At 36.7% G+C, this 27,966-nt stretch overlaps 2 protein-coding genes across 4 annotated transcripts in view; one reads left to right on the top strand and one right to left on the bottom strand.

The window, feature by feature from the left end:
- Positions 1–28: 28 nt before the first annotated feature.
- Positions 29–2,311, bottom strand: LOC148842072 (E3 ubiquitin-protein ligase RSL1-like). 3 transcript variants are annotated; one of them, XM_088956730.1, is made up of 2 exons: positions 1,417–2,311; positions 29–1,247 (listed from the first exon to the last, which is right to left on the bottom strand). In XM_088956730.1, exons 1-2 carry the CDS (start codon positions 2,076–2,078, stop codon positions 1,067–1,069), a joined length of 843 nt encoding a protein of 280 aa, XP_088812856.1. In that variant the 5' UTR covers positions 2,079–2,311; the 3' UTR covers positions 29–1,066. The 3 variants fall into 3 exon arrangements, with proteins under 3 accessions (XP_088812856.1, XP_088812857.1, XP_088812858.1); XM_088956731.1 differs by having other exon boundaries at positions 29–396; XM_088956732.1 differs by having other exon boundaries at positions 1,037–1,321.
- A 6,416-nt stretch (positions 2,312–8,727) lies between these two features.
- The window catches only part of LOC148842071 (1-phosphatidylinositol-3-phosphate 5-kinase FAB1B-like), a 41,948-nt gene continuing 22,709 nt past the window's right edge, over positions 8,728–27,966 (top strand). Inside the window, exons 1-4 of the mRNA XM_088959935.1 lie at positions 8,728–8,869; positions 8,946–9,050; positions 9,313–11,037; positions 11,653–12,414. Coding sequence (XP_088816061.1) covers positions 10,400–11,037; positions 11,653–12,414 — 1,400 coding nt within the window. The 5' untranslated portion in view covers positions 8,728–8,869; positions 8,946–9,050; positions 9,313–10,399. The remainder of the gene's footprint in view (positions 8,870–8,945; positions 9,051–9,312; positions 11,038–11,652; positions 12,415–27,966) is intronic.

Genomic DNA, 27,966 nt, shown 5'->3' with positions numbered 1-27,966 from the left:
AGGTGAATGAAATGAAGCAAAAAGCATGGAATGGAAACAAAAAATTCATTATAATTTCATCTATACATGTATATATAAATAAGAGCAGCCCTTGCGGAGGGACAGATGTATACAGACTTACCCTGCACTAGAGAGGCTATTTCCAAGTGTGTATGCATGTATGAATAACGTTCTCTAAAACAAAAGCAGGTTTTGCTATACTATAACTAAAGAATTGAGCATGTAATTGCTTATTAGGCTTTAAACTTTCGAAAACGGAAAAGTAACATCCATAGCAGGAAGAACACAAAGAGCATAAGAGAAATGAAAAGTAGATTGTTCCTCAAATTTCTTTTGCACCAACACCAATGGGAAGAGAGCTTTCTTCCACAAGCATGGCAGAACAGGGTGCCGCATCTGCATCAGCAAGGATTTGAAAACAACACATCATGTAATACACCAATCAACAGAGAAGAAATCAGGAAAAGGAAAAAAAAAAAAAAAGAGAGAGAGAGAGAGAAAAATGCAACATACAAGAGTTGGGGACTTGGGGCCAACGACCCAGATGTAATTATTTGAGAACTTGTTCTCTTGATTGATTATTATATATAAATCTGGAGATTGCTAAGAAACATTTGTAGTGGTTGCAGCCAGTACTTTTAATCTATCTTTTTTGTCTCTTTATCTCCTATCTTATTGATTTTCTTTGTAGGCTAATGCCCATGCCCACCCCACTGCACTCCTCCATTCTCCGGTTTTTCTTTTTGACCATTTCTTCCCTCCCTCATTCCTTTTTAATTTGCTTTATTAATTCATAATTAATTAATAATTAATGCTTGATTTTCCAAAATTTATATTTTTCCATTTAGGATGGTTTTAACTTTTAACTATTCAGTATTCCCCGTCACAATTACACCATTATTATTAAATCATTTTAATAAAACTAAGTGGTAGAATAATGCTGAGCACGGGGTTTCCTCAATCCTCAAGCAATAATTTTCAACATCGTCACCTACAGTCTCCATAAAGCCCAGATTGTTTTTTCTAAATTCTATAGGAGGAAGAACACTAGTGTATTTTGTAAATATTATTTTTTTTCGGCTTTGATTAACATATAGTACATGTCTCTCAGTTGGGACCGATTATTATTCTTAGAAGATTTGTGATTTGTTTGTTCGAGTCTTCTACGAACCCCAAAATTCCAAACCCTAGGTTTCCCAAAAAATAAAAAAATAAAAAATAAAATCAAAACGAGGGCTGCTCTGCTCCTGCATTATCAAAGGGTAAGACATTAGAAGTTCTTTTGATCAAGCTGTAAGTAACAAGCACCACCACCCATCCTCTACAAAAAAAATAATAATAAAATAAAAAATAATGAAATAATAAGAAACAGAAGATTGGGGAGGAGGGTGAGGGCAGTGGAAAAAAGAAGCAGACCTGCATCGAACGATTGGGCAACCGAGAAGCAGCTCCACGGAGTGGCCGCAGCCCGGACATCTTGTCCATTGCTTAGTCTCAACGACCTGGCCGATCAAAAGATCGTTGCTATCTCTGGTAACCCCGCTCTCATCGCACCGGTAACCCGCATGCCATGGAAGCTTGCAGCGGAAACAAAACAATTTCTTGCAATTTGGGTTTGGGCACTCGCATTTCCTAACTCTCCCCCCACACTCGTTGAGCACCAGCTCCGAGCAGTCTGGGTAAGGACAGTAGACGCGCTCACACTTGAGGATTGTCGCGTTACAAAGCAGGTCGCACCATTTGTTGAAAACTCGGGCGGGGAGGATCGGACGACAGGAGAGAGGGTCCAAGACCTTGTTACAATTTGGGTCTGGGCATTTAACAGCTGCGATGTTGTCGTCAGTTTTTGCATCGATGAACTTGGATATGCAATCCAAGCAGAAAGGATGAGAACATCTCTTCTTATTCTTGAATTTCTTGTCTTGTGGGGTGGGCTCTATACAAATCTCACAGGTGAAGCATGGAAGCTTTTCCGCCTCTGGTTCTCTTTGTTGTTCTTCTCGCTCTTCCCCTTGCTCATCCTGCTTTCTGGGATTCCGACGACGTCGTCTCCCTGGAGTTGGCATGGTGTTGCCCATGTTGTTCTTCCTCCCTGGAATTTTAATTTAGGTGCTTTCTAATTCTGCTTAGGTTTAGCCAAGGGTTTTTTTTTTTCCATTCTTTACCGTTTTTAGACTTTTAGTATTTAGTAGGCTGGGGAGCGGAGAGGAGGGGAGGGCTGGAAGCCTGGAACTGGAAGATGATCCGTGTCCGTGTTGACGTGTTGTTCTTTCATTGATCTTTCTTTTATGGAAACGGAAGAACCCAAGAAGTTTATCACAACTGGGTCTCTTTGGATAGTTTTGTTTTTGTTCAATCGATGGATTGGTCAACCATAGGATTAGGATCATCTGGCAACTTCTTTGTTGCTGCTCAAAACTGGGCCATCCGATCAAATACTAGATGATCCATGATGGTACAGCGAAGGAGTCAAGAGTGAGGTGCTTTGGAATTTGGAAGATACGTATAACGCTCAAAAAAGAAATGCCACTAGATCTGGACGCGTCCACACCGACCTCTAGGGGTAGCAAATTGGCAATTTTCCCCGGGGATGGGGGGATCCCTGAATCGCCGATGAGGTTCGGGGACGGGGATGGGGAATGCAATCCCTGCCCCAATTTGGTCTCGATTAATATTATAATTATATATTATATTATATTATATTATTATTATAATTATTAATTTATTATTCGTTTTTTTTAAGATTAAAACTTTAAAAAAAGTAAAACACAAACACTCGAATAGTAAAACCTTTCGAATAAAAATTGACTTGGAGTCTTCGATAGAGAGAAGAGATTAGAGAGACGACTGAAAACCCTAGCTTTGTCTTCGGCGCTGATTCATCGATCGCCATTGCTAATTGTCGCCACTCGCCTGTTGGACATTGGACAAAGGAGTGGACAGAGATACTCGAGTCTCGATAGAGGACAGAGAAGAGCTACTCAAAGATCTCCCTTCAACCTTTGGACTCTTTCTCATCACCTTTATGTTGTTCTCTAGCAACCCTGATTAATTTCTCTTCCTTGTCCAACATTGACACCCATAAGTTTCGATTTAGTTTTTTTTTCCCCAAACCTGGTTTATCTTCAACCATTTTGTTTTAAAGTGATTACAGCTTATTAAATCTCATAGTTGTCAATTTCATCAAACTTTTTCAACATATTCAGTTATAGAGATTTATGGCCTCAAAAGAACTGTCTCCCATTTCACCAACTTAGTGTTCAATCAGCCTTTAAGCTGCTTGTATATCTTCTTTATATACTGTTGGATACAAGAGAGTTCCTAATTTTTTAGTAGTACATGAAAATTGTAATTAAAATAAAAAGAGAGAAGATGGGGAATTCGAGGATTCGGTTCTCCGATGGGAATCCATATCCGTCAGGGTCGGGGATGGAGGGGGGATTCCTTTCCCCGCCAGGGATCAGGGATTGGGATGGGGTGATTTGGGGGTCGGGGTCGGGGTGGGGATTACATTCCCCACCTTGAACCCTCCCCATTGCCATTACTACTGACCTCATAGTAAGGCTAAAACTTGGACCAGGTTAGCTTGAACCCAATCTTAAAGTTGAAATTTATGAAATCGGTTTTATTTCGAGTTGAGTTAGGGTTGACCTCTCGGGCAACCCAACCCAACCCAAACCCGACTCTATAGTACATATATGATTATATCATATATTGATTTACTTAGATGCACAATAGTTGTATAGCCACCGCTACATACTATTATTTATGTCATTTAAGATAATCACTTCACTCAATCCTAATTGGAAATACTAAAACCTTGATAACATATTTTATGCTTTTTTGAATATCTTATTCTTTATCTCCTCTCTGCTGTTTGCCACCCATAGGTTGCTGCCCATAAAAGACCTATTATAAGTCATCATAATAAACTAAAGTCATTTCAAATACTTTTTTTCTAAATTTTGTACTTAAAGAACTAATAAAAACATCAACAAACAAATACTAATAAAACATAGGATTAATATATGTAATGAAAGCTGAGTTAAGATCTAAGATTAAAAAGTTCTACAAGATTTTAAGGGATGGGAATAAGGTTGGATTGGGTCAAACCCGAGCCTAGCTCAACCCAAACTTGACTTTGGGTTGGGTTGGGTTGGATTAGGGTTGAAGTAATTTAGTTAGGGTTAGGGTTAGGCTTGGGAGTTTAGAATTTAGGATTGGCTTCAACCCGATAGCCCTACCTCATAGGATGTTCTGGCCGTACATCAAGAATATCTCCTCTACTTCCATTGATATTTATGGTAGATATTTCCAATACATGGTAGGATGTGGTTGTGAGGCCGGTGTAGGCACACTATGTGAGTAGAGTTGTCAATGGGTTGGCTCGATCTGATGGACTTGAACCAATTGGGCTGATTTTGGTTCCAAGAATTGAAACCGATTCATTGGTTTCGGGTCCTGATATAAGGTCCCATTACTATTGGTTCCACTTAGTGTTGAATCAATTCAGATCCGACCCGATATATATAATGTATAATGTACTAAATTATATATTATCTATTTGTTTATTGTTTATAAAGTTTGTATTCTTCTTTTTGTAGAAACCAGCCTCAATACTAATTATATGGGTATTTTGGACATTTTCATATTTCTTATTAAAGGATCCTATCGAAGAGAATCTATTTGCAACTATGCCAAAAAGTTAAAAAGAAATGGATGTAATTATCGAACTTTAGGGAAGTTTCAGCAATGGCATAAGCTTCAGGAGAGGTTTCAATAGTTTACGAAAAAAAAAAAAAAAGAAAATGGTTGAATTGGCTAAATTGAAAGACTAATGTTTCAACGGGAGTAACTTTTAGGTAAAAAGAGTCTAATGTATTATCTCTTATGATAGATTAGTCACTAAACGACTTAATATACTAAAATAATGTTAAACTAATGTATTTATAAATATTTCTAATTAAATACTGTAATTAATAATATTAAATTAATACTGTATTTTTTTTAAATAATGTTAATTATTAGAAATTAAGAAAAATAATGCAATTATAAATACTTCTAATTAAATCATTTATAGCTTGTAATTTTATGCTATTTATAGCATAATGGATATCACTAATGTATTTTATATTATTTATAGCATAATAGCATAAAATTATATTTAATTACAGTTTCAATATTTTGAAAAATTAATAGTATTTAAAAAATACAGTATTAATTACATCACTAATGCAATTTATGCTAAATTATATCTCTAAATTACATTTAATACTGCATTTCAGTAAATACTATAATTATTAAAATACTAAATTATTAATAAGTACTGTGTATTATATTACTATTAATTAATAAGTAGTGTTAATCAATTTCTGTCAATTACTGTTAATTAATAAAATACTGTTAGTAACAATTAGTGTTAATTAATAATTGTTACTGTTAAGTAATAATTAGTGTTAATCAATTTCTGTTAATTAATAATTAGTGTTAAACAATTTCTGTTAATTACTGTTAATTAATAAATAGTGTTAATAAAATACCGTTAATTAATAAAATATAGTATTTATAAAAAATACTATAATTTTTAAAGTATTATTATTATTATTATTATTATGTAATCCGTGTATTACACGGATTGCTCTATCCGTATAATACACGGATTGCTCTACCCGCGTAATACCCGAATTGCTTTACCCGTGTGTTACACAGATTTTGACATTTTGGTGAGTCAGACCTGTTTATTGCTACTATTTCTTTAAGCTTTCAAAGGCCAGGCGAATTGAACGAAATTTAATCGTACCTGTTTATTGATGTTGTTTCTTTAAGGGCCATAACCAACTTGAACGAAATGTTTCTTGGTGGAAAGCACGCCTGAAAACCAACCTGAAATGGAGAAGAGTTACCGAAGTCACATTTTAGAATCCAAGGAAGAAGAAAAATCAAAAACAAAGAAAAACCAACTTAAAATTGAAAAATGCTGCATTTCAGAAGAAAAACACAAAACAATGAAAAATGAAACTTATCTCTCCAACTTACTATAAGATGAAAAACGAAAAACAAAGAAAAATAAAACTTATCTCCAATGTTCTCACTACCAATCTGTAAACCTCTTCAAAGCTTTATTTCCAATGTACTTGAAACTATTAAAATAGGATTTATCCAACATTGTCACAGAGTTTACTTTCTGTGAATATAATACAGAACGATAAAAAACTAAAGAATGATAGAGAGTTTACTTTCAAAAATTAGTATTTAACCCCCAGAAAAATAGAAAACATAATTTAAAACATACTTGATATGTGTTCACTAAAAAACGATAAAAAACTGGAGGATGTGACTTTATTCTTCTGTGTTCACCGATCTCAGATTTTTAATGTCTGAGGTGGCTTTGTAACTTTCAGTGAAATGCATTGGAAGAAGATGGAGAAGCGTTTGGAGTATCCTTGAAATAAAAGCCTATGATAGGAGATGCATATTATGTGGATTAAAAAATAGAAAATTCAAAATTCTGAGAAATTAGGAAAAAAGTGGGGGAGAAAGGAGAGATGTGCTGACATGGTAGGAATAAATATACTGGTAATTTCTTGGCTAAAACTAATTAAATATAATTACCTGATAATTATGTGTAATTTTATGCTATTTATAGCTTAGATTATAATAACTGTTTAATACTGTGAATTATACTACTATTAATTAATAATTAGTGTTAATTAACTATTGTAATTAGTGTTACTTAATTAAATGTAATTTTTTGGTAATTATAATTTATAGCTTAACTTATAAATACTGCTACTTACAATAATCAGTGTTAATTATTTTTAATTAAAAATATATTATTTTTAGAAATAATGTATTTATTAAATAGTGTAAATTAAATAATGTATTTATTAATACTGTAATTATTTATATGTAAATAAATTTAAATTTCTGAAAATAATTACTGTTTATTGGAATTACTGTTTATCAGAATTACTGTTAATGATTAAATTACTATATGTTGATTTTTGTTAATTTTACAATATCACTGATTATTATAATTAAATAGTGTAAATTAAATACTGTATTCAATATTGTTAATTAATAGATACAGTATTTTTTAGAATAATGTTAATTATTAAAAGTTATGAAAATACTGTTAATTATAAAAAATAATTACTGTTAATTTTATTTTTTTGAAAATACTGTTATTTAATAAATACATTACTGTTAATTGCAGTTTATTTTTGTTGCATTGTTTTTGGTTATTTTTTTGAAAATACAGTTAATGAATAAATACAGTAATTTTTAATACTTGTAATTAATAAATACTGTATTTATTAAAATACTATAATTATTTAAATGCCATTAAATATAATTTATTAAAAATTCTGAAAAATACTGTAATCATAAAAAAATATTGTAATTATTTATTTACTGTAATCAGTAAATACTATATTTAATAAATACTGTTAATGAATTAACAGTAATCAATTATGTTGTACTAACAATAATAAGCATAATTGATTACTGTTAATTACTTTTAATTAAAAATATACATATATTTTAAAAATAATGTATTTATTAAATAGTTTAAATTAAATACTGTTAATTACATACTTTCATATTTTCAGAAACATAGTTACATAGTTTTTGGCTATTTTTTTGGAAAATACTTTTATTTAATAAATACATTGATTTAATTTAATAATGTAATTAACAAAATACTTTATTTATTGAAATTACTGTTAATTAATTTAATACTGTAATTAATACTGTTAATTAAGAAATACTGTATTTTTTAAATAATGTTAATTATTAAAAATTAGAAAAATAATGTAATTATGAAAGGTGTTGTAACTAAAATAATACAGTAATTATTATCGTCGACTAATAAATAATATTGTAATTATTGTCTCACAACCAATCCACGTAATCAACACTAAATTTGTTGACATTAATAAATAATGTAATTATTAACGTTTGGACGTTAATTATCTCACAACCAATCCACGTAATCAACATTAAATTTGTTGGCGTTAATTATTATTAATGTTTATCAACATTAATTATTGTAATTAACCGTGTAATGCACGGTTGGTGCGAACCGTTTTAAAACGGTTCGGGTTCGAACGTACCCGGTATTTTATCGAAAACGTGTCCCGAAAAAACCGTTTTTGTTGTCTTCTTCACCCGACCGTTGAAACGGGTTCTGTGACGACCCGGTTAACTTTTTTCATTTTTTATTGCTGTTTTCTCTGCTTTTTAATGAGTCGATTTTATTTTTGATAATCAGCATAAAAAAAATCACCTAATCAAATCTGTTTTTCGCAAAAAAAAAAATACGTACCTGGTTTAAGCAAGCAAATTGAAAATTGCTGAGATTCTTCTTCCAAGCTAAATCACGTCTGCTCGAGTGAATTCGAATCTGAGACGTGAGTAAAGTCAGATCGAAAAAAAGAAAAGAGAAACATGCATGGGAGTCCAAGGATTTTTGTAGAAAAGCTTGAAAGTCCAAAGTTCCTAGGCTTCTTATAAGATAAGATTTAATGGCAGACGTGGGCGAGAGGGGCTTTGGAAGTCCAAACGTTCCTACGCTTCCTATAAGATTGGTTCTTGTAATAATTAGGTGGATTAAAAAAATAAAAAATTCAAAAAAAAAAGAAAATTAGGAAGGAGATTTGGAAAGCTATGCTGACATGGCAGTATCAGTTTTAATAATATATATATAGATTCTCTCTCTTAAAATTTTTAAAATTTCAGTTACAGACAAGGCCACAAGGGTCTCTTTCTCTGCCACAGGGGAAAAAACCAAAGAAAAAAGAAAAAAGAAAAAGAAAAAAAGCAACGGAGGCAGGAGATCGGAAGACAAAAAACAAAATAACTTACAAAGGTAATATTTTTTTTTTCTGAATTTTCGTTCACGATTATGTTCATTTAATAACCGTGGGTCTCTTTCTCTGCCACAGGGGAAAAAACCAAAAGACAGAAAGAAGAAAGAAGAAAAAAGAAAAAAGTTAAAAAAGCAAGGGAGGCAGGAGATCGGAAGACAAAAAACAAAATAAATTACAAAGGTAATATTTTTTTTCTGAATTTTTGTTCACGATTATGTTCATTTAATAACCGTGAATTTTGTTAAAATCTCATTTCATCGACTTGCTGCAATACTTCTCCAAGATGCGGGGAATTATAGGTGCCGGTTGACATCTATTTTTATTCCTTTCTCCATTTTCTTGTTGTCCGATTTTCAACGGCTGAGAACGAGAAACCTTGCGTCTGCGATCAATTCAAAAAATTAAAAAACTCTTTCTCTAATTTCCAGTTTATTATTTCCAGGGTTTCTGTGCATGAACCTTTGACGTTGATTTCGACGAGAATTTGGAGGACCTAGATGGGTTATCATTGGTCTTGTAGGGAACATTGGTTTTAAATGTCCTGATTCACGTCTCACTTGTTTCCGAAGGCTCCATATTGGAATTGGGTACAATGGAACAGACGGTGGTTCATAAGTGCTGATTTTCAGGAGTTACAGAACGGGACTGGCATAGCGAAACATTTCAGTTGATTGGACTCGGAGAGGTGACATGGATGTCTGCAATACCAATTGTTCGATTCTGCAGGGGTTGATTTCATTGATGACAGATAGATATCAGTTTTTTTTTGTGAGGGTGCCTTTTTAACCTGAGATGTGGTTTAGAAGTTGAATTGCAATCAGTAGTCAATTTTGTTAACCTTTCTTTCTGTGGGTTTGTTTTCTATGGTTTGGGCAGGCTAATAACAGGCTTGGTTTTATTTTCATTATTTTTTCTTGGTTGGGATGCAATTTTAAACTTTGAAGTATCTTGTGTCTTCAATTGGTTAATCTGAAGTTCCAAGAGAATTATCACGAGCTTGACTTTGATGCTTACAACATAACTTATATGAATAATTTTTACCAAAGAGGCTCCTTGGTGTCAGTTCAAGATTTTTAAATTGTAGCTTTGTTGTACGGATTTGGCTTTGAATTTCAGAAGCAGAAATAATTTATGGTGTTTCAGTTATCTTATGTTTCCTTTCTAGGAGTACGTCTCCCTCTAATTTGAAGTATACATGCTTTGCTCAACAGTTGGTAATTGGTTCTGAGCATTTGATCCAGGTCCCATTTTTTTACTTGACTTGGACAAGGAAGAACTGGAGACACTGAAGCCAATGCTTTTTTTCATTTTTAAGATTTTTTAGCAATGTGATTAGTTTTCTTGGATTAGATTCAGTTTCAGAGGCTTGTGAGGTATTGGCATGAAGTTGGTGAGGTTGAATTAAATTCTTGTTAGGTGGTTTCATATCATGCTTGGATCATTTGGAATTTGATATTGGCTGGTCCCAGGGTGGTAATTAGCTATGTACTTTTAGCAGTGGTCAATGAGCTATTTATAATGGTTGAGTCATGGATGGTGATCCATCAATGGGCACCCCTGACAATAGGTTCTCTGAACTAGTTGGCATTGTAAAATCCTGGATCCCTCGAAGGACTGAGCCAGCAAATTTGTCAAGGGATTTTTGGATGCCTGATCAAAGCTGTAGGGTATGCTATGACTGTGACTCCCAGTTTACATTATTTAACCGTAGGCACCATTGCCGACTATGTGGTCGAGTATTCTGTGCAAAGTGTACTGCAAACTCGGTTCCTGCCCCATCTGATGAACCAAATACTGGCTGTGAAGATTGGGAGAGGATAAGAGTCTGTAACTATTGCTTCAAGCAATGGGAACAGGGTAAAACAGTGGTCAATAATGGGGCTCAAGCATCAAGTCCAGGTCTCAGTCCTTCACCATCAGCAACAAGTTTGGTCAGTACCAAATCTACAGCTACTGGTAACAGCGGCAGCTGCACTGTTAATTCAATGCCATTCTCTACTGGGCCTTACCAACAGGTGCAATATAGTTCTAGTCTCAGTCCTAGACAATCTTCTCAAATGGAATTTGGTACAGACAAACATGAGATAGCAGCATCTGGGAACAGCACAGATCCCATTGCAGACATAGGAGATCCATCTCCTAGCCAATTTGTATTTTGCATGAACAGGTATCCTTTTTCCTCTGCCCTTGTTATTAGTTTCTGTTGGCTTCATGCTCTTCAAATGGTACCTACATGAGCAAGAATAATCTATCTCATGATGTTTTCCACCTTATAATTTGATATATATTAGGTTCCGCATATTTAGTGTGTTTTATTAATCAGATAGCAGAAGTTGTACTAAACAATGGTAGGAGTGCCATTCAGTTCATGGCCAAGCCTCTGATTGAAAGGGGCCATGTTATGAGTGACATATATATATATATATGTATATATATATGTATATGTATGTATGTATGTATGTATGTATGTATGTATGTACATATGTATGCATGTATATAACCCACTTATGCTCTTTTATACTCTTATGGATTTGCCTGCAATATGTATTCTGTTTAATTGACAAAAGAGGTTGTTTGTCTTCAACTTGGAAAAGTACTAGGGTTAGATGATATTTTGTGATTGCACTGATCATTTCCTTTTTTTGTGTTGTCTCTTTTTCTATCATATGTTTTACCAAGCATCATAGTAGTTCACCACTACTATCATGTCTCTTTTAAACAAGTTATGCTCTTAATATGTTATTATGGATTACTTCGTTTGCATGCTTGTCTTTGTTGTCAGGAGTGATGATGATGACGAAGATGATGAATATGGTGATTATCAATCAGATTCTGAAGCAAGGCATTTTAATCAGGTTGATGACTTTTATGGTTCTGTTGAGTTTGATGAGATTGATCATGCCTATGAACCACATGATGTGCACTCTGATGCTGAAAACATCGAAAGAACAGGTTTGAGCAGTTCTTCTTTACATGAGAGTTTAGATTCACAAGGGCTGGAAGGAATCAAGAAGAAAGGGGAAGAAACTGAAGGACACGACCATGGTGATGTGTGTGAAGCTTCTACTTCTTTATATGGTGTGGAGGGTACGGAGGCTGAGCCCGTAGATTTTGAGAATAATGGGCTTCTCTGGGTACCTCCTGAACCAGAAGATGAAGAAGATGAGAGAGAAGCTGTTTTATTTGGTGATGATGATGATGATGATGATGATGATGGTGCCATGGGAGAATGGGGATATTTACGCTCTTCAAGCAACCTTGGCAGTGGGGAATATCGCAGTAGAGACCGGTCAAGTGAGGAGCACAGGAAAGCCATGAAAAATGTGGTTGATGGGCATTTCAGGGCTTTGGTATCTCAGCTGTTGCAGGTTGAAAACCTACCTATGGTTGAGGAAGATGACAAGGAAAATTGGCTTGAGATAGTTACATCTTTGTCCTGGGAGGCTGCTACACTTCTTAAGCCAGATACGAGCAAGAGTGGAGGTATGGATCCTGGTGGATATGTGAAGGTTAAATGCATAGCTTGTGGACACCGCAGTGAGAGGTAAATATGTCATAGAATAGAACATGACGATTTATATATAATTAGCTGACTATCCTATACCAGATGCTTAACCGATCAACATATCTTAGTTGATGCTATCTTTTTTTTTTTTTTTTTGATAGAGGTCTTAGTTGATGCTATCTTAAAAACAGAGGAAGAGTTTTCAGTCTGTGGGCCTGGATTACATTAAACATCACAATACTTGGATGATCTTAACTGTCTTATATAAAGATCAATATTTAAGTGTTCAGAAAGTTGAGATCATCCAGTAGTGTTAGACCTGTATTATGAAGCCAGTTATGGTCTTCCAACAGAAACTAATTGACTTATGAGTTATGACTATGATTGGTAAGGATCTTTGATTGTAAAGCAATGATATTTTTTTCTTGTCAGCAACTAAATGACTGTTGAAATGGTGATCCGGTTGTTTATTGTATAGTTTATATTTCACAACAGTGATGTTACATATTCCTTCTTCTACCATTAAACTCTGCCTATAGTTATTCACTGTCTTGTCTCTTATTTTTAGACAAATAAGGGCATTTTATGGGATAGTGGTGTAGGACAGCTTTAAGGTTGACCAAATCTTTAATAATATGGTGCAGTTGAACTGTCGAAATCAAATTTAAGGATCCAGGGCAGGAAGAAATTCTGAAACTAAGAAAATTCAGATTTAGAAGCTCCGGTTCAAGGAGGCTCATGTAGTTTTTTATTTTTTATTTTTAATTTCACAACACTGAAAACAGGAACAAAAATATGGATCATATTGGACTTTAAAGAATCAAGGATCTTTTCAGAAGGGGACTGATTTGGATGCATACCACTTTTGATAAATGGGGCGGATCTCTGATGTAAAGGCATAGAAGCTCCTTGATGCAGGATCTGAAGAGTCAAAATTGGAATTTTATGATATTTTATGTATTTCTGTATTTTGGGCAGTAGGGGTATTTTATCATTTTGCAATTTTCTGTGGGGTCCAATGATAGGGTTTTATTGCCTAGTTATAGTTTGTTTATGTTTAAAATTTCAGAGTCATTGCATAAGTAGGATTAGAGATATTGAACCTTCTTTGAGTTGAAATAGGATATGACAGCTTAGTTTGAGTCCTACTAGGATTATTAAGTCTAACAGTTTGACTCCCAAGACTATTATGAGTCTAACAGTATGATTCCTAGGATTATTATGAGTTCAGAGTCTATAAATATGTATGGGCGTTTTACACAAAGCAATGAAATATATTGAGTTTTCTTCAGTTTATGCTAACTATGGTGAGTGATTCCCATGCACCCTAGAGTGATTCTAGGCACCCTGTGAGTGATTCCAGGTATTTTCTCTCTTCTTCCTCTCCCTATTTTCTCTCTTATTCCTTCAAAAAGCCATTACAACCATCAACAACCATAAAATTCTGATCAAAGAAGACCATTCAATATTCTCTAAGGACTAGAATTAAGCTGGTCCTACATCAGTTTGTGCTGGAAGATTTCTGTAATTATGTATTATATTTGATTTTGTGCTATTTTAAGTAGTTGAAATATTTGTGAGCTGTACAAATTTTTTAGGAATCAGCTTTATCTTCCCTTTAATTAGGGAGATATGTTACCTAGTTTGTATCCTTCAATTAGGGAGATTTGTTACCTAGTTTGTATCCTTTAATTAGGGAGATTTGTTACCTAGTTTGTTTCCTAGAGAGAGCTATAAATTTCGATGTACAGAAGCATAATGAGATATCCCATTCTTCATATCTTTCAGTCTCTTCTTTATGGTATCAGAGCAGAAAAGACCTAGGGTTTGTTTCTGCATTTCTGTCCCTAAAAATGTCTGAAGTCACGTCCAGTTCTCAGCCTTCTCAGCCTGAGCCCCAGATTGTCCGGAATCTGCCCGAAAATCACTCTATTCAGATCACTACAATCCGGCTAAATGGTGACAACTTTTTCCGGTGGTCACAATCTGTTTGCATGTATCTCAGAGGGAGAGGGAAAATTGGCTATATCACAGGAGACACGAAGAAGCCTGATGTGAAGGATCCAGCCTATGCTGTTTGGGATGCTGAAAATTCCATGGTGATGACTTGGTTGGTTAACTCCATGATTGAAGAGATAGGTGCAAATTATCTCTGCTATTCTACAGCCAAGGAATTATGGGACAATGTCTCACAGATGTACTCTGATTTGGAGAATCAATCCCAAGTGTACGAATTATCTCTACAACTCGGAGATATTCGCCAAGGTGAGAATTCTGTGACTAAGTATTTTAATTCTCTTAAGAGAATTTGGCAGGACCTGGACTTATTCAACGATTACGAGTGGAAGTCACCCGATGACTGCAATTATCACAAGAAGATGGTGAATGTTGGCCGAATCTTCAAGTTTCTTGTAGGTTTAAACGTTGAATTCGATGAGGTTCATGGCCGAATTATTGGAAGAAACCCTCTGCCCCCAACTGGTGAAGTATTTGCAGAAGTACGTAGAGAAGAAAGCCGGAGACAAGTGATGCTTGGAAAGAAGGCTGTAGGTACAACCGGACCTGTGGAAGAGTTAGCCCTGATTATTTCCGAGGCCCAAGTCAGTCGAAAGTCAGCCCAAAATCAGCGGGTTGGAGACAAGAATAACCTACGCTGTGACTACTGTGGAAAACCTCGCCATACCCGAGAGAATTGCTACAAACTGCACGGGAGACCACCCAATTGGAGGGTGAACAAACCTGGTGGACAGAATATACCTACAACAAACGAGGCTGAATCATCCCCATTCAGCAAAGAGAAAATAGATCATCTACTTAAACTTCTAAAATCTTATTCGTCACCTAATACTCCTATCGGGTCTATGGTACAAACAGGTAGCAATTCTTTGGCATTCTCAATGCTAGGAAAATCCGGCCCTTGGATCATAGATTCGGGGGCCTCCGATCATATGACAAGTTGCTCTAACCTATTTAGTTCCTATTATCCTTGTTCTGGTTTTGAAAAAGTGAGAATAGCTGATGGTAGTCTTTCATCTATTGCAAGCAAAGGAAACATTAAAATTTCAGAAAAAATTACTCTGAAATCTGTTTTACATGTTCCAAAACTTGCCTGCAATATTCTTTCTGTCAGCATATTGTCGAAAGATACTAACTACTCCATTCTTTTTCTTTCTTCCACTTGTGTTTTTCAGGACCAGAACTCGGGGAAGACGATTGGAACTGCTAGAGAGATAAATGGACTCTACTACTTTGATGAAACCTCTACTGGTAATAAAAAAGTTCATGGTTTAAGTAGTCGAGTTCAATCCCTATCTGTGATCAAGTTATATTATGGCATAGAAGATTAGGACATCCTAATTTTCCATATCTCAAATATTTATTTCCTAAAGTGTTTAAAGGAGTTGATTGGTCAAAACTTCATTGTGAGTCTTGTCATTTGGCTAAAGATCATCGTGCTTTATTTCCAATAAAACCTTATTCTGCTTCAAAACCATTTTATTTGTTACATAGTGATGTTTGGGGCCCATCTAAGGTTAACACTCTTTCTGGAAAAAAATGGTTTGTGACTTTTATTGATGACCATACAAGGGTATGTTGGGTTTACTTGTTGGAAAGGAAATCAGAGGTTGAACAAAGATTTAAAGAATTTTTCCTAATGATTGAAAATCAATTTCAAACCAAAATTGGTATTCTAAGATCAGATAATGGGACTGAATACTTTAACAAATACTTAGGAGCATTTCTAACCGAAAAAGGTATTATCCATCAATCAACTTGTCGTGACACACCACAACAGAATGGAATTACTGAAAGAAAAAATAGGCACCTTCTTGAGGTAGCTAGAGCCATCATGTTTTCTATGAATGTACCAAAATATCTTTGGGGAAATGCTCTCCTAACTGCATGTTATCTGATAAATAGAATGCCATCTCGAGTTTTAAAATATGAGACTCCTTTACAGAATCTAAAAAATTGTTTTCCCACATCTCGAATAACTACGAATCTTCCTTTAAAAGTGTTTGGTTGTGTCTGTTATGTGTATATACCAAATGTTTTTCGATCAAAACTGGATCCAAAAGCTGAAAAATGTGTGTTTCTTGGTTATGCATCTAATAAAAAAGGGTACAAATGCTTTAATCCAGTTACAAAGAAATTTTTTGAGAGTATGGATGTACACTTTGTTGAGGACCAACCTTTCTTTCAAAAAAATTCTCTTCAGGGGGAGAACATAAGTAAGGAAAATAATTTTTGGGAAACTTTACCTATTCTAGAAGAATTTATACCTTTGATTAATTCTGATAAGCAAGGTTCGGAAACAATTGTTGAAAGAATGGAACCTAGTGATGGTACTCGTAATCCAAATTTGCCAGATACTACGTTATCAGAGACAGGGGGAGAAGTACTTCAAACGGATCACAATCCTCATCCTGAGCTTCAGTTTTATACCAGGAAGAAGTTTCACAAAAGTACTACTGTTCCAGTTGTTCCTACAGCAGAAGTCCAATCCAATTTGCCGAGTGAAGATCCTACAACTCAAAGTAATCCTTCTTCTACCCCTATTCCGTCTTTATCTAATGATTTGCCTAATCTGTCTTCTTCAGATCTTGACATTTCAATTGCATTAAGAAAAGGTACCCGAACTTGCACAAAACATCCTATTGCAAAATACTTGTCATATGAGAAATTATCACATACTCATAAAGCATTTGTGTCTAGGATTTCTAATCTGTATGTGCCAAGAACTGTTCAGGAAGCATTAGATGATCTGAAATGGAGGTTAGCTGTGATGGAAGAGATGAATGCTCTTAAAAAGAGTAATACATGGAGTATTACTGATCTACCCCATGACAAGAAGACAGCTGGATGCAAATGGGTGTTTACAGTAAAGTGCAAGGCTGATGGAAGTGTGGAGAGATACAAAGCAAGACTCATAGCAAAAGGATTTACACAAACTCATGGTATAGACTACCAAGAGACTTTTGCTCCTGTTGCTAAAATTAACTCTATCAGAGTACTTCTTTCCCTTGCAGTTAATTTTAACTGGCCACTCCGTCAGTTCGATGTCAAGAATGCATTCTTGAATGGAGACCTAAAGGAAGAAGTATATATGGACCTACCACCAGGTTTTGAAGAAATTCTTGGAAGAGGCTAAGTTTGCAGGTTAAAAAAATCCCTATATGGGCTAAAGCAATCACCAAGAGCTTGGTTTGAACGATTTGGGAATGCAATAAGGCGGCACAGCTTCTCACAAAGTCAAGCTGATCATACTTTATTTTTCAAGCACTCCACCGAAGGTAAAATAGCTATTTTGATAGTGTATGTAGACGATATTATCATGACTGGGGATGATTTATTTGAAATCAACAAGTTGAAGAATAATCTTGAGGCTGAATTTGACATTAAAGACCTGGGAAAACTTAAATATTTTCTCGGAATGGAGTTTGCAAGGTCCAAGGAGGGAATCTTTATCAACCAATGCAAATACATTCTTGATTTTCTTAAGGAGACAGGGATGACAGGTTGTAAAGCCGCAGAAACTCCAATGGACCCAAATATGAAGTTAAAAGCAGTAACAGTAAATGAGGTGGTTGATCGAGAATGTTATCAAAGATTAGTTGGAAGACTAACCTATTTGTCGCACACAAGACCTGGCATAGCCTTTGCAGTAAGTGTAGTAAGTCAGTTTATGCATTCACCTGGACCTACTCACTTTGAAGCTGTGTTCAGGATTTTGAGATATCTGAAAGGAACTCTGGGGAAATGACTCTTGTTCAAAAATAGGGGTCATCTCCAAGTCGAAGCCTACACAGATGCAGATTGGGCAGGTGATATAAATGATAGAAGATCTACTTCAGGTTACTGCACTTTGGTAGGAGGGAATTTGGTCACCTGGAGAAGCAAAAAACAGAGTGTTGTAGCAAGGAGTTGTGCAGAGGCAGAATTCCTCTCTGTTGCACATGGCTTTTGTGAAGTGTTATGGATCAAAAGGCTCCTAGAAGAATTGAAGGTTCCTACACCAACACCTATTAAAGTCTATTGTGATAACAAGGCGGCTATTTCCATAGCTCATAATCCAGTTCTACATGATAGAACAAAGCATGTAGAAATGGATAAACATTTCATCAAGGAGAAGATAGATAGTGGTGTGATATGCATGTCCTACATACCCACCACGAGCCAAGTAGCAGATATTCTCACCAAAGGGCTTCCTAGGGCACAGTATGAGAACTTAGTTAGCAAGCTTGCCATGAGTGATATATTCATGCCAGCTTGAGGGGGAGTGTTGGAAGATTTCTGTAATTATGTATTATATTTGATTTTGTGTTATTTTAAGTAGTTGAGAGATTTGTGAGCTGTACAAATTTTTTAGGAATCAACTTTATCTTCCCTTTAGTTAGGGAGATATGTTACCTAGTTTGTATCCTTTAATTAGGGAGATTTGTTACCCAGTTTGTTTCCTAGAGAGAGCTATAAATTTCGATGTACAGAAGCATAATGAGATATCCCATTCTTCATATATTTCTGTCTCTTCTTTAGTTTGGTATCAGAGCTAATGGTTTATTCACTATGTTCTCACAAAGTGACCGATTCTATAGGCCTAGGTTATCTTATAGACAATCTTATAGGTCTAGAATCAATGATGATTGGGTTTCTGAACCGTATAAAGGGTCTTTGGTTGACTTTTTTGAGAAGATGATGTAAGAAAATAGATCTAATAATGTTAGCTGCGGGAGTAAGGTTTTCAAATATGTTAGAAGAGAAAGGGAAATACCAGATTTCAAAGGAGATGATGATCCACAAGCATTCTTTGATTGGGTTTCTGAACTAGAAGAATATTTTTCTTGGCATGATATGTCTGATAAACAAGGGATTAGATTTGCGCACATGAAGCTGATGAGTCATGCTAAAGTATGGTCAAGAACTCTTGAGCAACGACTAGAAAATAGAGGCGATGATCCAATTAGTACATGGGCAGAGATGAAGATGTGTTTGCAAGAAAAGTACATCCCACTAGAATTCCATAATGATCTACATATGGAGTTGACTAATTTTGAGCAAAAGAAGAAGCAGTAGGTTACAACAAAGAACTTGAAGTCAATTGGAAGAAGGTACAAAGTTGAAAAGAAAGTAGATGATTCCTTGCATGTTGATGCCTATCCTAGAGCTGAAGTTAAGGATGAAGTTAAGGAAGAAGAATTTCAAGCTATAGAAGTTGTAGATATTAAAAATCAAGGGGGTGCAGGCCAAGAAAAAATAGAAATTGCTGGAGTTTCCAACACTCATGATTAGCTTGATGTTAATGATCAAGAAGAAATAGAAGTGGAGCAAGTTAAAAGAAATTCCGGTGCAAGATACAAATGTGATGATTGTAGTAGTAGATCCTAGAGATGGTGATTCCTAAGCAAGATGTTGAAGGAAAAGTTCCAAATGTTGTAGTTGAGAGTTTGGATAAGCGTGGGGAAGATTCATCACAATCGCTGGTTGATGAATTAAGTGTTCAAGAAACTAATGCTATTAATGATTTAACAAAGATGGTTATGGAGGGCAGTGTTTCAGAAATACATTTCTGTCAAGTTCCTTTTCTGTGTGTGGCCTCTACTCTACAATCCAAGCATGTAGCTGTGGGAAGTTCTACTCCTTTTGTAATTGGGGCATATCAACTTTTCATCTTCAAGTTCTTCAAAACTTGAGGATGAGTTTTTTTGAACCAGGGGAGAATGATGCAGGAGGTGAAGAGTCAAAATCGGAATTTTATGATATTATGTATTTCTGTATTTTTGGACAGTAGGGGTACTTTTGTCATTTTGTAATTTTCTGTGGGGGTCCAATAATAGGGTTTGATTGTCTAGTTATAGTTTGTTTATGTTTAAAATTTCAGAGTCATTGCATAAGTAGGATTTGAGTTATTGAATCTTCTTTGAATTGAAATAGGATATGACATCTTAGTTTGAGTTGTTGAAGTTCGGCCTGCCCTAGAAGTCTGTTTTGTTTGTTAGCTGAAAAGTAAAGTAAACAGCAAGAAGGAAGAGAGGAAAGAAGAAGGAAAAAAGAGGAAGAAGAAGAGAAAAGGTCTGGTTTGAATTAGGAAAAAAGTCAACCCTAGTTTCGAATGCGCAGAAAATAGAATTCTAGCAAGTCTGATTTGTTTAATGTGGCTCTGATACCATGTTGAAGTTCGGCCTGCCCTAGAAGTCTGTTTTGTTTGTTAGCTGAAAATTAAAGTAAACAGCAAGAAGGAAGAGAGGAAAGAAGAAGGAAGAAAGAGGAAGAAGAAGAGAAAAGGTCTGGTTCGAATTAGGAAAAAAGCCTCTTACTTAAATAAGGGCACTTATGTCTTTTCCAATTATATTAATAATATAATAACAGGTCTGGCCGAAACTAGGGAGGACTTTTTCCTAATTTGAACCAGACCTTTTCTCTCATTCTTCCTCTTTCTTCCTTCTTCTTTCCTCTCTTCCTTCTTGCTGTTTACTTTACTTTTCAGCTAACAAACAAAACAGACTTCTAGGGCAGGCCGAACTTCAACATTGTATCAGAGCCAGGTTAAACAAATCAGACTTGCTAGAATTCTGTTTTCTGTGCATTCGAACTAGGGTTTCTCTTGGATTTCTCAGCCGTTGGTTGGAGACTGGGAAAAGGGCTGAAAAGAAGTGATCACCCTCTTCCTTTGGAGGTTTCTATGCCTCCGGTGGTGTCGTTGGTGATTGGTTGCTGTGGTTTCTAAGCCCTCCCCTATTTAATGTAGGGCTGGTGCGTGTGGTGCAGTGGTGTTTCATTCCTTCGTGTGGTTGGCCTTCAGGCGATGAGGTAAGGAGTTTTTTTTTGCATAATTTCTGTTATGGAACACATGAGAGGTGTGGTACAGATCGTATGATGGGTTTTCAGATTGCAGTATGCTAGGGTTTATGCTGGTTTGTGTGTGATTCGAAGGGAAGTAATGTATACTTAATGGTGAAACTTCCGGTAGCTGTAGAGTAGGGTTTGTGGTGTTACTAGTATGGCTTTCAGCCTTTATTATTGCTGAAATCAGTGTGCAGATTTCGGTGAAGTGTCTATGTGCAGTGTGCAGTGTGTAGTGCTCAGGATTCAGTGATAAGGGAATTCAGCAATGGCAGATAACAGTGATAGTAAACCTAGTGTGATGATATCTACTGGCTACCTGAATGTCCAAATGACCTCCATTAAACTGAATGGAGAGAATTATGTCCCTTGGGCCAAGTTTGTAGAGGTTTTTCTGAAGGCGAAGAAGAAGGTAAAGCACATAAGAGAGGAGAAACCCCCCACTAATTCTCAGGAGTACGAAGATTGGGAACAGAAAGATGCACAGATCATCACTTGGTTGTGGAACAGTATGGAACTCAGAATCAGTGTGAACTTCATGTTTCTTGACACAGCCAAAGAGGTGTGGGATCATGCTAAGAAATTGTATTCTGGTCAGGGATAATACAACTAGGGTATATCAACTGTATCAAGAATACTTCAATCTGCAACAGGGAAATCAGAGCCTTGAGGAGTACTATGCCAGTATGAGAAATATCCGTAATGAGTTAAATGTCTATCATCCTCTCACTTCTGATGTCAAGGTTCAACAGCAACAGAGAGAACAACTTGATGTGACTCGGTTTTTGGTGGGGCTGAAGTCTGAGTATGAACCAGTACGGGCCCAGATACTAGGAGGATCTGCCCTTCCATCTTTAGAGGAGGTGTTTGCTCGTCTTCGGAGGACTTCCATTGGATCTATGGAAAACTCTAATATCTCAGATAAATCAGCATTTGCAGTGTCGAGAGGTCGAGGTGGCAGAAGTGGGGCTCGAGGAGCCCAGCCTGGCCGTGGTGGCAGTAGTGGTCCAGTGTATGGCCAGAGTGGTAGTGGTGGATCTACACATATCCGTTGTGGTGGTCGTACTGGAGGTAGAGATTCAGGGGGAGCTCGTGGTAGAGGACGTGGCTTGGGTCCACGGAGGTGTACTCATTGTGGTTTGGATGGACATGCTATTAACTACTGCTATGACTTACATGGTCCACCCTCAACGTGGGCCAACCATGCCTTGACTAGTGACACCAGTTTCGGCTTTAGACAGGAGAACCGGTTAGCTGACCAGATGCCTTCTACCTCTTCAGATGGTCTAGGCAAGGAGATGGTGAGTGTTCCTCGTGATGAGTATGAAAGGTTTGTTCAATCCACGTCGCAGCAGAACACAACTACCTTTGTGCACTTAGGTATGGATTGTTTGGCATTCACACCCAACCCCTGGATTATTGACTCTGGAGCCTCCGATCACATGACAGGAACTCCAGGTGTGTTTTCATCTCTCACTCATTGCTCAACATCACAGTCTGTTACCCTTGCTAATGGCTCTACATCATCTATTCGTGGTGTTGGTAATGTTGACCTAGACCCTGTATCCCTATCCTCTGTTTTATATGTACCTAAGCTTCCATTTAATCTTATGTCTGTTAGTAAGCTGACCAAGTCCCTTAATTGCTCCATTACATTTTACCCCTCTATGTGTGTTTTTCAGGATCTCAAGATGGGGATGGAGATTGATGGAGGGCATGAAGCCGGTGGACTGTATTATCTTGATGGTGGTGGAAGAACGTCAACAACCCTTCAATCATCTATTTCTCCTCTCCAGTGGCATTGTAGATTTGGTCATCCTTCGCTGAAAGTGCTGAAGTCCTTGGTCCCTTCATTGAGTCAACTTTCTGTTCTAGATTGTGAGTCGTGTCAATTTGGGAAACACCATCGTGTTCCCTTTAGTTCTAGGGGTGATAACCGTGTGTCAAGTCCTTTTTCTTTAATTCATTCAAATGTTTGGAGTCCTTATAAAGTGATGTCATATAATGGATACAGATATTTTGTTATTTTTGTTGATGACTTCTCAAGAATGACGTGACTCTATTTAATGAAAGAAATAAGTGAATTTTTTTCCATCTTCCAGAAATTTTATGCTGAGATTCACAATCAATTTGGCGTTCACATCAAAATTTTCCGTTATGATAATGGCCATGAATACTTGTCTTCATCTTTTCAAGAATACTTGGACCAACATGGCATTATACACCAAACTTCATGTACCTACACCCCGCAACAAAATTGGGTTGCTGAGAGAAAGAACTGACATCTAGTAGAAACGACACGCTCACTCATGCACCACATGAATGTTCCCAAACCCTTTTGGAGTGATGCAATGCTCACCTCTTGTTTCTTAATTAATCGGATGCCCACGTCTATTCTTGATAGTCATTCTCCTTTTAGTGTCTTGTTCCCCAACATGTCTCCATTTCCGCTTCCTCCTCGGGTATTTGGGTGTGTCTGCTTCGTTCATAATCTAGGTCCCGGGACTGACAAGTTAGATGCACGATCCCTTAAGTGTATCTTCCTTGGCTATTCTCGGACTCAGAAAGGGTACAAGTGTTACCATCCCAGTTTTCGTCGTTCCTTGGTATGTGCTGATGTTACTTTCTTCGAGTCTACTCCGTTCTTCGTGGGGTCCGGTGATGCTGCTTCCTCCACATCACCTCCTCCTCTTCCCCTTCCTGTGGCTGATCCTTCTCCTTTGGTTCCAGTCGTGCCTACGTCCTTGCCTCCGGTGCCGTCCGTTGACCGTCCACCTATCCGTCACGTGTATACACATCGCCCACGTGTACCGGTTGCGACTCCTCCGGCTTCATCACCGTTGATAGATCCAGCTCCAAATCCGACACCAGCCTCCGACTTTGATCTTCCTATTGCCTTACGGAAAGGTAAACACACCTGCACCCTTCACCCTATTTCCAATTTTGCTTCCCTTACTCACCTCTCCGCCTCCCATCGCCAGTTCATCTCTTTGTTATCCTCAGTGGTTGTTCCTAAGGATGTCCAGGAAGCCCTTACCTCTCCAGAGTGTTGTCGTGCTATGGAAGAAGAGCTCTCTGCCCTCCATCATAATCACACTTGGGACCTCACCGCTCTTCCTCCTGGGAAGCAGGCTGTCGGTTGTAAGTGGGTGTATACCGTTAAGTACTTGCCAGATGGTTGTGTTGAGCGCCTGAAGGAGCAGCTGGTTGCAAAAGGGTATTCCCAAACCTATGGCATTTGACTACACAGAGACATTCTCCCCGGTTGCTAAGATAGGGTCAGTTCGTGTTGTCATCTCCCTTGCAGCTATGTATGATAGGCCTCTATATCAGCTAGATATCAAAAATGCCTTTTTTCCTTGGTGATTTGCTCGAGGAGGTCTACATGGAGCAACCATCAGGGTTTGTTGCTTAGGGGGAGGATGGTAAGGTATACCGACTTAAGAAGGCTATATACGGACTTAAACAGTCCCCTCGAGCATGGTTTGGTAGGTTTAGTGAGGTGGTCAAGAAGTTTGGTATGAAATAGTTCCAAGTTGATCACTTTGTCTTCAGTCATGACTCTCCAGTAGGCAAAATACCACTGGTGGTGTATGTAGATGATATCGTTGTGACTAGGAATGATAAAATGGGCATTGATAGATTGAAGGCATTCCTACAGGAACACTTTCAGACAAAGGACCTTGGCAAATTGAAATACTTTTGGGGCATAGAGGTAGCAAGATCTAAGCATGGCATTAATTTGTGTTAGAGGAAATATGTGCTTGATTTACTGGAAGAAACAAGTTTGTTGGGTACTAAACCGACTGAGACACCTATGGAAACAAATACGAGGCTGAGCAGTGATATAGGTGAAGTATTTGAAGACCCTAGAAGATACCGACGACTTGTAGGCAAACTAAACTACCTAACCATTACTCGGCCAGATATTTCATTTGCGGTTAGTGTGGTGAGTCAGTTCATGCAGAAACCTTTGGTCCCACATTGGAATGTAGTGCTAAGGATTGTGAGGTACTTGAAAGGAGCTCCTTGCCGTGGTCTACTGTACAAAAGTGGCGGAAAACTGGAAGTAGAAGGATACACCGATGCTGATTGGGCAGGTTCTATGTCTGATAGACGGTCTACCACAGGCTATTGCACCTTTCTGGGGGGTAACCTGGTAACGTGGAAAAGTAAGAAACAAACAGTTGTGGCAAGAAGCAGTGCAGAAGCAGAATATAGGGCCATGGCACATACTGCTTGTGAATTAGTGTGGCTAAGGAGCCTTCTACAGGAGATAGGATACGACATCAGTACTCCAATGAAGCTCTATTGTGACAATCAGGCAGCAGTTCATATCTCTTCCAATCCGGTGTTTCATGAAAGAACCAAGCACATCGAAGTTGACTGTCATTTTGTGAGAGAGAAGGTGCTGAATGGAGTGATAGAGACTGTATATGTTAATAAGGGAAACCAGTGGGTAGACTTGTTTACAAAAGGTTTGAGTCGGGGGAGAGTGGACTACATATGTAACAAGCTGGGATTATATGATATATACTCACCAGCTTGAGGGGGAGTGTTAGTGAAGGGGTATTTCGGTCTTTGTACCTGTTGAGAATGCTGATGTGTACTATTATGTTAGTTTGAGTGCCTCTTACTTAAATAAGGGCACTTATGTCTTTTCCAATTATATTAATTATATAATAACAGGTCTAGCCGAAACTAGGGAGGACTTTTTCCTAATTCGAACTAGACCTTTTCTCTCCTTCTTCCTTCTTCTTTCCTCTCTTCCTTCTTGCTGTTTACTTTGCTTTTCAGCTAACAAACAAAACAGACTTCGAGGGCAAGCCGAACTTCAACAGAGTCCTACTAGGATTATTAAGTCTAACTATTTGACTGCTAAGATTATTATGAGTCTAATAGTTTGACTCCTAGGATTATTATGAGTTTAGAATCTTTAAATATGTATGGACGTTTTACACAAAGAGCAATGAAATATATTAAGTTTTCTTCAGCTTATGCTAACTATGGTGAGTGATTCCTGTGCCTTAGAGTGATTCTAGGCACCTTTTTAGTGATTCCAGGTATTTTTCTCTCTTCTTCCTCCCCTATTTTCTCTGTTATTCCTTCAAAAAGCCATTACAACCATCAACAACCATAAAATTCTGATCAAAGAAGACTATTCAGCATTCTCTAAGGACTTCTTGGATGTGCTCTTTTCATAAAAGAATTGTATGTTCCCAAATTGGTCACATGTTAAGCTTTGATTAGTGTAGATAATTAAGGAATTATAGTAGTTAGACCCTTATATGAATTAAATATATTTTCCCTAATTGAAAAGGGTGACATCAAAATCAACAAAAGCACTTAAATATAATTTGCACTAAAGTAAAGAAGACTATTGACAAGACAATCTTGCTCAAAAAAAGGCCATTCGAGGCTTCAGTGAACTTTCAATGATTCTAGGTGATCGATTTTTTTCAGTTGAAATGAGTGTTCCCATGCTTATCAACCACTTATTGAATGCTCAAGTTAATTGCTTTAACATCCAAGAGATATTTTCCTTATGGCATTTTTAAATGAGAAAAATATAAAATTTTAAATGGAGGGAAAGAATAGGAAAAGATGTTTTGGAGTATCATTCCTTTTTCTATTTGTTGGGGGATTTGGTGAAGGAACAAAAGAATGTTTGATGTAGTGATTTAAAAGGCGCACCTAGCCGCATAGACGAGGCGTATTTTAGGGTAGGCGCCTCGCCCACGTCCTAGGTGCAGCCCTTTCAAAAGGCGCACTCCTGCGTCACTTGGTGCGCTTTGTGCCTCAGCCCAGGTGTGCAACTTTTTTGCTTCGAGAACCCCCTATTTGGTAATGTTGTTCATTCATTCTTCCTAATAAAATATCTTCTCAAAAATCAATTAAAACTATAAAATCATTATTTTTTGTGTGAGAACTAAGAATTTAAGACCTACCATGGACTTGTTTGGGCTTGAGGGCATGGCACAAAAGGCGGCCCGTAGAATCAGGAATGTAATATGTTTTATATCACATTAGCTACTTGAAGTAATGCAATTTAGAAAAAAAAAGAGATTGTGGGTTTTATATGCTTGAAAATGTTTTATATGTTTGATTTTATTTTTAAATTCTCATTTAAATATGCTTTACATGTTATGTTTATGTATTTTAATTTTAGATAATAGGTTTTTTAAAACATTTATTTTAAAATTTAAGTTTATATTTTTTTTAATATTATGTTTAATAATTTTTTTATTTGTTTGCATTTTTTTTGAATTTTTTTATTTTTGACAATTTTTTGATTTTTTTATCTTTTTTTTTTTTTTTTGCGCCTTGCTTATAAAGGCGTGTACCTTGCCCTGCGCCTTGCGGCTCAAGCGCAAATTAACCCCTACACGTAAGAATTTTAGGAGGATAGTTACATTTTTTCATTTTGGATTGGGTTGTAACACTTTTGGATTTTTCTATTTGTACCACCTACACCTTTTTTTTATAGTAGTAAACTCTTACCTTTTCATTTGCTATCCATGTGGACATGCGTTTTGCTTTTGCTTGTTTTTGTGAGAGATAGAGAGGGGGAAAGGAGGGTAAGAGAGAGAGATTGGACATGTAGCATGTAGAGCTTTTAATGGGTAGAGGGAGAAGAGAGATTGGAGACACAAAAGGAAATAAGTTAAGTTGTAATGGTTTTTTGATCATTGATAAGTTGCAAGAATTTTAACTAAGAAAGGACTCTACAATTATAGGATTGGAGACCAA

This window comes from Nelumbo lutea, chromosome 8, assembly GCF_056320005.1.
Source record: "Nelumbo lutea isolate HS-2025 chromosome 8, American lotus-T2T, whole genome shotgun sequence".
Lineage (NCBI taxonomy): Eukaryota > Viridiplantae > Streptophyta > Magnoliopsida > Proteales > Nelumbonaceae > Nelumbo > Nelumbo lutea.
The sequence above is the reverse complement of the archived record's forward strand: the minus strand, read 5'-3'. Positions and strand labels throughout refer to the sequence as shown.

What these genes read in the sequence shown, in the direction of transcription:
- LOC148842072 (XM_088956730.1), bottom strand. Translation starts at nt 2,078, where the DNA reads ATGGGCAACACCATGCCAACTCCAGGGAGACGACGTCGTCGGAATCCC. An exon ending in TGCCCAATCGTTCGATGCAG is followed by an intron (nt 1,248 to 1,416) that starts GTCTGCTTCTTT and finishes TTGATAATGCAG; the next exon opens with GAGCAGAGCAGCCCTCGTTT.